At 36.8% G+C, this 12,000-nt stretch overlaps 1 protein-coding gene across 3 annotated transcripts in view; it reads left to right on the top strand.

The window, feature by feature from the left end:
• TTC8 (tetratricopeptide repeat domain 8) overlaps positions 1-11,904 on the top strand; it is a 49,074-nt gene extending 37,170 nt beyond the window's left edge. For all 3 annotated transcript variants that reach the window (XM_065063711.1, XM_065063712.1, XM_065063713.1), the window contains 6 exons: positions 2,394-2,504; positions 4,499-4,638; positions 5,907-6,081; positions 7,921-8,043; positions 9,521-9,604; positions 11,215-11,904. In XM_065063711.1, the coding sequence (XP_064919783.1) occupies positions 2,394-2,504; positions 4,499-4,638; positions 5,907-6,081; positions 7,921-8,043; positions 9,521-9,604; positions 11,215-11,331 (750 nt within the window). In that variant the 3' untranslated portion in view covers positions 11,332-11,904. The remainder of the gene's footprint in view (positions 1-2,393; positions 2,505-4,498; positions 4,639-5,906; positions 6,082-7,920; positions 8,044-9,520; positions 9,605-11,214) is intronic.
• Positions 11,905-12,000: the final 96 nt, after the last annotated feature.

The raw sequence follows: 12,000 nt of genomic DNA, 5'->3' as shown, positions 1-12,000 counted from the left end.
ATGTAGTTTATGTAAAGAGAAAATACCAAAAGAAGACTAAAACCACAAAGAGTTTTTAAAGACATCATGGTTGCTGAGAAGTTACAAAGTATTTCATGACCCAGAAGAGCTGGAAATAGGATATTTATACCAGAGATAAGAGATACCAAAAAGAAAACCGAGTCATTCTGTGGTTAGCATGTAAAACGTAATGGCTATAGCTATAGTACTCTTAAAGAGCAGATCTCCCCAAAGAAGCTGCGAGTAGGTAAATGTTGTCCCATCTGTCTTTTCATTTCTTTTGCCACTCATCTGGGCAGCAGCTTTGCCATCTGCAGAGACATTGGGCAGTGTGATGTGCCGCTGGATGTGGGAATTCCGTGCTTGAGTACTGTGGCTGTGTTGCCTTAGCCTAATATTTGCACAGAGGATCTCTGGCGAGTGCATCTTTGGAGTGAACCTCCAGATGAAGCAATAGAGCAGACTTGAGTTATAATGCTCAGAAAACATACTTCATAAACAGATAAAAAGGCAGCAGATCTAGGGAAGTTTCCTGTCCTTCATTTTTTACAGCTTTTACCCTAAGAATATGAAGATATCTGTGCTTCACAGCTCAATCAGGTCAAAAAACAAACAAGCAAACAAAACAAAAAAATAGCAAATCAAAATTTTCTCTCCGTTCAGACAAAATATGGAATTATTTTAGGTATGGCAGTGTGCATTGGTTTAGCACCCATATTTAAGACCAATTGTATAAGTCACTCACATAGGTGATACTTAGGAGTAAAACAACCAGCCAAGGTTCTTCTTAATTAAGAAGTTATAACCAGCTATCACGTATTGTCTTTCATCTGTGTACTTTCCACTGAAAGTCTTTAGAGTAATGTAGTTGTAGAAAACTGTTACTTGAAGAAAATAAGGAGGCTGACAGTCACAATGGAGACTTTTTTAAAGTTTGAAATTTAATGCAGACATAAAATTCACCAGAAACTGCTGCATGGTTTATAAATGAAAACCTATAGCAAATTATTTGAGGTCTGTTTTAGACACAGCCACATTCCCAGATAGAGTGCATTAGGAATAAACTGTTGATTTAAAGCATATTCATGGATGGTGTCATCAGTGCAGACCTAGTCTACGAAGTACCACACCCCCCAGAAAACCCAAACCAATTGTTCTTTTATTGCTTTTTACAAGATGGAATTCGTTTTTTAGCTTAATACAGGAAATGCAAGTGACATTAGCAAAATGACTGGAAAAATTGCCTATTTTTTGTTTCTTTTTGCCAGTGCTCAACTTGAATTGTCAGTCCCTTTACTAGCAAGGCACTCACAGTCAGCAGCTCTTTGACAATTAAGAATGTCACTCTAGTGGTCATAATAAGGAATTCTGTGCAAATGTCTACAGCAGTATATATCTATAGGGATGCAAATAAATAACTTATAACTTTAACTGATATTTTGATTGTTGATACTCAAAAGTCCATAAAACTCAAGGGCAGAAGCAGAAAATGTGTTTGGAGGTTTCTCATGTGTTCAGTTAACGTTCATATTTTTCTTACATTGCATCACAAAAAGTTTGTGTCAGGATACCAGTCACGGATTCTTTCCCTTTTTTTAGTCATATCAGGTATTAGCACTATTTAATGTAATTTTTCTCCAACAGGAGCACCCAAGGCACTTTTCCACTCAGCAAGAGACAGATTAATCACTCTTAGCCATCTGGCTTCCCAAAGGAGGGCTTTACAGTTGTGTTTTCAGACAACTGCAGAAGCGGTCTCTGTCGACACGTTGATGTCCTTTGACCAATTCTCACACAACGTTATCCACATCACACGTTGTCCTAATCAACACAGAAGCCAAAATCACAGAGACCAAACTGCCCTTTTTCTGTTATGGGATGTGATTGTTTCTGACAGGGAGGTTGGCAGAGCAGTGAGGAAGTTTGGAAGTGTCACTGCTCTGTGCAGTGCAGTCTTATTTGACTGAGTAAAATATTTTGGTATTCCAGTGCTATCAACCTGAAGATCCAGTTCTTTCAAGCCTAACCATAAGTTTAAAAAAAAAATATTAAACAGGAAAATATTCAGGGTGATCAACTCAATGTCAAAGTGTATTATTTTGGTACGATAATAAATAGCAAGATACTTTTTTGTTAATTAGTAATGTCCAGATGAATTAGTAATATGTAGATTTAATTTTAAATTTAATTATCTTAATTAGCCTATTTTACCTTCATTGCAGAGATTTATTCAGTATTCACTCCATTATCTTCCCACTGCTATTCACCACCTCAGCTAATGGTTTAATGCATAAAGGGAGGTGTCATCCCTTTTATTTATCTCCCTTGTTAAACAGCAGTACAAGTATAAAAGCCAGACACTTGACATTTATGTACACTTTTTATTTGCTTAGGTATATTTGCGCTTGGATCAGCCTGTAACAGCTTTGAACCTTTTCAAGCAAGGGTTAGATCGATTTCCTGGAGAAGTGACTCTAATTTGCGGAATTGCCAGAATTTACGAGGTATGTACCCACTGTGCAATCCTTATTGTGGCCATGGTTAGCTGCCTGAGCAAGAAAAAAGAACCAATAGTTCAACATAACTGTCAGGTCATCAAAAATGAACTATGCTGTTTTTCACTATCACTAATGCAAAGCAGGAAACGTTACACAGACACCAAAGTAGTATCAGGGGAGCCTTATTTGTTTAAATGGTTAATCACACTAGTGAGATCCTGTTTACCCATGATGCACAGAAGCAAGTCCACATTGTCAAGTGGTCCAGATGTTGTCCATGTAGCTATGTCTAGTTTATATGTGTTTCATCGTACTAAAACTGCTCAAGTCACTGACAGCCCACTAGTAGGATTAAACAGCAAAATAGTCTACTTGTCAATGTTGTCTTTATTTGTGCTATGTGTTACTGTTAGTTTCTTAGTTCTGCGAGAACAGTTGGAATGTGAATGTTTCTTAGTTTAGAAAGCAGATGTTATTTTAAGCAGAATTAGTTTTTAAAAGTTTCATTTTAGCTTGGTAAGCAAGCATTTTGTATTTTAAAAGTGTATATTTTCATGTCAAACAGTGGACTAAATATTGTTTTTTCACTGAAAGTTGGTAATGATGCTATTCCAGAACAAATGTTTTAAACAAAGTCATGCATTCTTTTTTTTTGGTCTACACTCATACTTGGCATTCTTTCCTGTTCTCATCATTCTCATCTAACCTCTAAGCATTAATCCATTTTCATATTAAATCCTTTTTGTCCTTCAGCTAGGAAGAAAACAGCTGCATAATTTTTGGAAGCTTGTCTTTCTGAATTGTTAAACAGTTTTTAATATGGATATTATTTTGCAGAACCATACATAATGTTTCATAACCCTTTAAGGAATTATTAAAGAGCAGCATATAGTTGACAGGATCTAGTTTTGAACTGACACCTGAGTGCAAGATTGTAGCTTGATTAGCAAAGATTTGTACTGCAGCACAGGGCTGTTCTCATTATGTAGACTTACAAGTGGAATATTTGCATCAGGCACGTTAATCAGAGCTTTCTCCTGTCATTACCTTTTGACAGTATAAACAGTTGTAAACCTTTTTTGGTTTTAAAAAAAAAAATATATTTTTAAAGGGACTGCTTTAGTACTGTATCTTTTAATCACAGGAAGTACATTTTTTCATAGCTAAATATGCTGCTGAGGTTAAATAAAAGTTTATTCTTTAGTCACATTGAGAGAACAGTGTATCTACAGCACACAGGTAGAAATTATTCGTCTCTAAACACAGAAGTGTGTTTTGGTCTTTTAATTTATTTTCTTCTGATATGGGGTAGAGTCCTCTGGTGACTTGCACTCATCAGAGACAGTGTGATGTTTACAACAATGAGTTTACCCTAATTCATCTTCCAAGTAGCATACATCCAAGCATATATTTTTATAGAATAGCATTCTCTTGACTGGCATATCCTAGCTAGTAAAGTTTTGGTAATAAATCCATTATTCCACTTTTCAAATGCGCCTAATAATTCTTCATATGCTATTATATTTTCATTTGTGTTCAGAGTAATTAACGAGTTGACTTACAAGGCACTGAAAATAAATAAGACATTGACTGGATAAATCAATCTACTGTATATTCCCATACTGGGAAACTGACTGCACAGTATGGTGCATCACAAGGCATTGTGCAAAAAGTAGCAAATGTCCATTGCAGATGCTAAGCTTCTGTTTTTCTAAAAAATAAATCTCTCTTTGTAGCTATGGCATAGAGATAATGGCAGGTATACTTAGCACTGATAAAAGAATATGCATTCTTCTCATGGATGTGTGTCGCTTGTGAAGATTCCAAATGGTGATGTTGCATTGTATGATCAGAGAACTCTAAGATTATACATAATTAATCCTAGTTAAGTACTTTACAGGGCATAGATAAAGCACTCGGTAGATTGACTTTTTAATAAGTTCTATGATTAAAATGGTGATAGAAAGTAGAATTAATCTGATTTTTTTCCAATTGTATAGGAAATGAACAATATCTCCACGGCTGCAGAGTACTATAAAGACGTCTTAAAACAAGATAATACTCATGTGGAAGCCATTGCATGCATTGGCAGTAACCATTTTTATTCAGACCAACCTGAGATAGCTCTGCGGTTTTATAGGTATATACACTTGTGGGGATGGAGGGGGAGCTGAATGTGTGGGACGGTAATATAAAGGGTTGATTTTTGTAATGCTCATAGCAAAAAAATAATATTAGGGCACTGGCATGGGTGGATGATTGAGCATTTGGACAAATATCACCATAAAATCAGCATACGAACTTATGTATCTTCTCTGCCAGTAATAATTATATCTCTCTCATAAAAACTTGTCATCATTACATGTGGAGTATGTACAAGTATCAACAAAGATTGTCAGAACAGTTATTATTTTATTTAAAAAACAAGAAATGATCTTTCACAGCATGAGGCAGTTTGAGAACACTGGATGTTACTCTCAGCTCCAGTTGCATTCAGGAGGCAAATGGAATTCCTATTTAGCCCTTTGAAAAAAGTAGTCTTTGGAAAACTCCACCTGAAGTCATGAGCAGGTGTGACCACAAAATTCCTTACTTAAATGTGGGCTGGGGTTCTCCCATGTTTTACTGAAATCCATACAAATACAGTGTTAAACAATGCTGCTTGCTTTTTATTTCAACACAGTTAGAGTGCAAAGGAACCTGACTCATGTTCTTAAGTCTAAGAGCAGATTAAGTCAAGATAAGCACTAGATCTCATTTCTCTTGGACCTGAGCTCTTTTATGCTTTAGGTTCAGAAACTCCTAGTCATGCAGCAGACAGCAGCCCTCTTTTTTTCCTGGCCCTCTTAGCATATCTGATTGTCCTATAAATATTAATAAATAGAAGTTTTATAAAACATCTTCATGCTAAGCGACACATTAAACAACATCAATTGAATCAAAATCCGAGTTATGCTTCGAATGTAAGATTAATGCAGATTCACATACTAGATGTGATAGTAGTGATTAGAGCAGTGCTGAAGGACAGGAATCAAGGGAAAAATTGAAGTCTGACGAGTTATAAAAAGTAACTGCAAAAAATTTCAGTTTGATGGAGGTTAAGGAATTGGAAAGAGGGAATGGTGGAGGTTTGTGTACAGCTCTGTCTTACAGTAAAGTCAGGTCATGTGGCACAGTCAAAAAGTCAGAAGTTACCTAATTCACCTGACAACTGTTCTGCACAGCTTTGAATCTGCTCATGAGAAATACCCTGCACTGCCCTTCATGAAACCTTTCCCAAGTGTAAGACTATAACGCTTGATTATTACACCTTCTTGGAATAGGGAGAAAGGAGAGAACTTTTTTCATTTAAAATAGAACTCTTGTTTGAAATTATTTTCCAATATAAATTATTTTCTTTCAATCTAGACGGCTCCTGCAGATGGGTGTTCATAACTGCCAACTTTTTAACAATCTGGGCCTCTGTTGCTTCTATGCCCAGCAATATGATATGACACTATCTTCATTTGAACGTGCACTGTTTTTGGCTGAAAATGAGGAGGAGACAGCAGATGTGTGGTACAACTTGGGACACGTGGCTGTGGTAAAAAAAATATTAATAACCTTTCTGAATAAATCTAATTTTACAAAAACTGGAAAAAGATTAGCTAGAAAGGAGTCATTGCCCTACTTTGAAATATGAAACCTGATAATGTACAGGATAAAGTGCAGTACAGATTAAACATTTATTTGCATTTCAATAGAGAAGAAGAGGCAAAATAAAAACACTCAGTACATCTTCACAGAACGTAGCTTACTCCTGCTAAAAGATGCTCCCTCTCCACTATCTTCAGCCTTCCCTTCTTTCTAAAAATTTGCAACACATACCAGTCCTTGAAGGGCTTTGCTGCAATAGAAGCTAATCTGACAAAAAAAAACTAATTAAAGATATTTTTCTCTAAGCTGTTATTTGTGTTACATGGAGCATTAGAATGATTCTGTTGTCATTAAAATTCCTATTTAGCAACATGTAACAGACACTAAAGCACTATGTATGTCATAGTTAAGAAGGCATGTCTTTCTGTCTTATAGGCAGTTACAGAAATATTGTGTAATTATGTGATAAAATTTGCTAAACTTCCACACTAATTTGGGTCCATCGCCCAGTTTTGCAGATGTTCTTCCAGAAGTTGTGTTAGATTTCTCTTTAGCTGCGTGCCAAGAATAAGTTTACTGAATAAAGTTGTTGACAGCTCTCTAGTGTAAGTTGTCTTCACATGCAGATTGTGATTTAACTTAGGTCAGAAAGAAACTGAACTGTTCAACTTGATTATACTGCAGCTAGGATAAGCACATTCATTTATACTGCCTAAAACATTGATATTTGAACATCTGGAACGTTGTGCCCAGTTCTGGGCTCCTCAGTTCCAGAAGGACAGGGAACTGCTGGAGAGAGTCCAGCGCAGGGCAACAAAGATGATGAAGGGAGTGGAGCATCTCCCGTGTGAGGAAAGGCTGAGGGAGCTGGGGCTCTTTAGCTTGGAGAAGAGGAGACTGAGGGGTGACCTCATTAATGTTTACAAACATATAAAGGATGAGTATTGGGATGATGGAGCCAGGCTCTTCTTGGTGACAACCAACAGTAGGTCAAGGGGTAATGGTTTCAAACTGGAACACAAGAGGTTCCGCTTAAATTTGAGAAGAAACTTCTTCTCAGTGAGGGTGACAGACACTGGAACAGGCTGCCCAGGGGGGTTGTGGAGTCTCCTTCTCTGGAGACATTCAAGACCCGCCTGGACACATTCCTGTGTAACCTCTTCTAGGTCTTCCTGCTCCAGCAGGGGGATTGGACTAGATGATCTTCCGAGGTCCCTTCCAATCCCAAATATTCTGTGATTCTGTGATGCGCATGTTTTTTTTTAGTGATAGTCACTTTAAATGCTTAACCTGATGCTGTATCAGTGTTGGTCATAACACTAGAGCATTGAATGGTAGTCAGCTCCTCTATACAAAGAGATTCATCTCCCTTTAATTTTATCTTCTAAAAACTAGGCTCATATGTGATTTTTTTTTTTCTTTCAATCTGTGTAGAGACAGGGGCAAGATGACTTTTCTGGAGACATCTCTGTTTTTCATACTGTACTATAGATGGTAACAGATAGTGTAGTCTTTAGATGACACTTTAGTCATCTAAAAGTTAAATTAAGTGAATATCACTTGGAGCATTGAAGTCTGTGCTGGAGAAAAACAATTCTGTCTGGAGGAAGAATAAGAAGCAAATGAGAGAGTCTGGTAAGAAAGCACATATGGTTCTGATCAGCCTGTTTTTATTGTAATTTGTATTCCATGGTAGTGCATATGGGTGAAAAGACACTCCAGACAACAAAACAGATGCATGTTGTTTCCAGTCTTTTCACAAATTAAAATACAATCTTACTTTTAGGGGATAGGAGACCTGAATCTGGCTTACCAGTGTTTCAAGCTAACGTTAATCAACAATAACAACTATGCAGAAGCTTACAACAACTTGGCTGTGCTGGAAATGCGGAAAGGTCACATTGAACAGGTTGGTATTGAATCTCAGCCTAAGCAGAATGCTCCCTTTGGCCCTTTCGTACTTAAGAAATGTATCATTTACCTGGGGTGGAGGCATCATATGAACATCTAGCTTACTATTATAGGCCAAAAACACAGGTAACCTTTATGCATGTTCCTGTGTAACCTCCACGTTGTTGTGCCATCTCCCATTAGACTGCTCATTCTGAGGCAGATTCAAATGGTTCCTCAAAGACAAACAAGGTTTACAGTGGCTTTGCAATTGTTGAGATCATTTTTCTAAATTGATACCCAGACCAAAACCCATCACTTTGTAATCATCACTTAAATACAACTTTGACTATATATTCAGTTTATAAATGTATATATAAAAATAAATGTATATATATATAACTACTGTACTTCTGTTGGGTGGCAGAAGACAGAAATCAGATCAGGTCTTAAAAGATTTTTTTCACCAAGGAGGTTGCTTTAGAGTTTTGTCTCAAAGCAGCAGGTTCTTGATAAACACTTTTGCATCCGTAAGCTTGGTGGTTTGTCTGACCTACTGTGAGTATACTGAGTTGTATTGCACTTAGATGTGTAATTGAGATGCACAGTGGATTAAATGCATTCATTTTTTATACTTATGCAGGGAAAATTAATGTGCATTTGTTGGACAGTTTGAACTACTGTGGGTTTGTTTTAATCCTTGTGGGAGCAAACCTCCTTTGGTGGATTCAAGTATACATCAGAGAGCTACAATACAATATAAAGACTTGTAAATACCTTTTTTAAGAGCAAGTTCTCAAAGTTAACTTTTTTTTCAGATAACCTAGAAATGGTCATGGAATAACTGAAATGAGCCCAGTACTAGATGTTTCCAGTGACAAATAAGCTTTGGGTTTCTTTTCAGTTTTGTCATCATTAAATTTACAGACATTTCATTCCCAGATGGAACTTCCATCCAGTTGTGGAGGTTGTGATTACTAATAATTAGCACTGCAGAACCTTTCCATTATAATTAATTGTTTCATCTATGTTTTAGGTTTTAGCTTAACATTTTCAGTTTTTTTCTTTTATCATATGTATAATTAAAAATAAGGATCATCATGGCGATACAGTTATGCACAGAAGAATAAAAATTATGAAGAGATTTTGCTTATCTTGGGTTTATTTTATTTCACAGTGCTATTTCATAAGTGCTGTTACGTGTACTCAGAGTTGTCAGGTTTAGGGAGTGTTGGTAAGTTCTTAACTCTGCCTTTCCAAGCAGTTTACAGATACTTTTGGTTTTCTCCCCCCTAAGTTCTCAATTTTTTAGCGAAAACATTCACAAGTTGACCTTAATTTTGTATTGGTGTAACTCATACATAGTTGAAAATGGCTTTCATAGGCCTTATGAATAAAACACAGGGTGATTTCTTCTAAGAATTATGAAAATTGCTTCAGATTCTTGTTACCTTCCCTCACAGATTTCATTGTATTTTTTTTCTTTCTCTACACAGGCAAGAGCTTTTCTGCAGACTGCTTCATCTTTAGCACCTCACATGTATGAGCCCCATTTCAATTTTGCAATACTCTCAGAGAAGGTAATGTACTATCCTATTCTTGTAATCTAAAAATTGAGCCTTGGTGGGGCAGTTGGCTTTTTATTGTTATTACTGAGAATACCAAATACTTAAGACAAAGGAATACAGAGTGCATAAACTGAAGGAAAACTAAAGTTACATTTTCATTTTAATACCCAGAGGCTTTGTGTGTAAAAATAAATGAAGCCAACTAGCTATAAAGTAACTTTGTAATTTTCCAAAGGCCCAGAAAATGAACAGTCCATTAACAATTCAGTCTATAGTCTTTACAGTTTTTGGCTTTTTCAGAATATGAAGTGAAATAGTATCATATGATTTATCAGTAATTATAGAAAGAATATCATTTATTCCTCCCTGATCTCAAAAGGAAAGTCTGTTCTTCAGCTTTACAACCTTTGAATTTTGTGTGTTAATAATTTCTTTCATACGGACACTGAATTACCAGTGTGTTCAACATTGCTGTTAATAAGGAGAAACTTGTACAAGTCCTTACATTTTTCACAAGAAAAAACTGCTCCTTTGCCTGTGCCTACACCTTCAAGATTCTGTTATGAATCTGTGTTGTGTGGGCAGCCCAACTCCTACAGATACTAAAGTACATGCGTCAGGAGAGAGCAACCCATTAATTTGTAAGCGTATCCTCTCCATTGTGAAACATAAGATGGTTTTGAATAATTGCGTTCTGTACTTACTGATTAGGGAGTAAATCCTAGTCTGCAAATGTCTTGTTACATAGCTTTTGCACAAAGAACCTGCATAGGTTGTGGGAGAAGACAGGTGTGTGTTGATGCAGTGTGGTAATGAAATCCTGAAATGCAGTTTAAGGCCATGGTTTGCAAAACATAACTTCTCTGGCCAGGACCCTGGTTTCTTCCCCTTCAGAGAATTCTGCTGCACTGCAGCTCTGTGTTGATCGATGCACAGGCACCAGAGGCCTCCTGCTTTCCACACCTGCTTCCTTACCACCCAGGAGCCGTCGCTTTTGCTAGATGTGTTCCCAAACATTTGGGTTCTTTTTTCTGAACATACTTTCTCCTTACATACACTTCCTCCTTCCAAAAAATGATGGCTATTTAGGAAAAAATAAGTTCCCTAAGTAGGGAACAATGTGGAAACATACTTGTAAAAGCAGCGGAGGAGCCACATCAGTTCCCCAACACGGCTGTGTCTCTCTGCGAGGAAGCAGGAAACCCCATGGAGTTGCAGCTCTTACAAAGGGCTGACTGGTTGTGTTTTGCCTGTATATACAACAGCCTTCTGTAGAGTTTAAAAATGAATCTTCTATTTTTTTATTCCTCCTCACTTCAAGCACTGGGCATGATGCATCGTGTCCATTCTCCAAGAAGTCAGGTGGAATTGAATATAAAGTTACTGTTTTGAAGCATCTCTCTGATTGAAATCATATTGCTGTCTTTTTCTTCCCCTCCCTTGGTGCAAGGTGGGCATAACCCTGAGTTCAAAACCTTCCGCACTGACTCTCTTTTATTTCTTCACTCTCAGGACCAGCTATGTTTAAACATTTGTGAGCATCAGAAACGTACTGCACAGAATACATGATGCAAATACTGCATGGCTGGGATTTACAAAATTCGTTTGCATGTTTCTTCCAGGTTGGAGATCTTCAGAGGAGTTACGCGGCTGCTAAGAAGTCAGAAGAAGCATTTCCAGGCCATGTTGATACACAACAACTCATCAAAGAGTTAAAACAGCACTTTGCTGTGCTCTAATGAGCATATTTTTATTATGTAAAAACAGTTAGCCAGAGCTAACATCTCGTACATCTTTTTGAAAACACTAGCTCTAAGGAAACAAACTATACTTAATGCATTCCTGTGGCAAAACCTGCGTTGCTTCGAGTATCTGGAAAGGTTTAGCAGTCCTAATTTATTTGTGCCGTCCTAAAACGCATCACTTACTAAAATGCAGGTACAACACATTGCAACTACATATGTGAGAGATTACAGGAATGGCAGGATACTGCCAGTATGACAACTTTGCAATAGTTGTCTGGTATATAAGCAAGTAAGTCTCTATTTCATGTTAATGAACATTTAAAAGGATTTTTTTCTGACTTTTCTGCAGAAAAAAGTGGTTTTAAATATTACTATGTGACAATCTGTCAAGTAACACAGAGTAAGAGCACTTCCTAACTGGTCTTCAAAGTTGGCTTTTGATAGTATACTTTCTTACTGAATGTTGTTTAAAAACTAAAATACCTAAAAAGAATAAAATACATATGTAAAACAGAAGTTCTTATATTCCTTGTTGTCCTGTCTGAATTAAATAAATTCCAGTTCGTATGGTTTGTCTCATTTGTTTATGTAATTAGATCGTTATTGCCATGAAAAATAGAGTCAGCGTTCTAAATGTATTTTGAAAGCCTCCACAGAACCGGT

The sequence above is a fragment of the Columba livia genome, chromosome 5 (assembly GCF_036013475.1).
Source record: "Columba livia isolate bColLiv1 breed racing homer chromosome 5, bColLiv1.pat.W.v2, whole genome shotgun sequence".
In the NCBI taxonomy this organism is placed as follows: domain Eukaryota; kingdom Metazoa; phylum Chordata; class Aves; order Columbiformes; family Columbidae; genus Columba; species Columba livia.
This window is presented reverse-complemented; position numbering and strand designations above follow the sequence as displayed.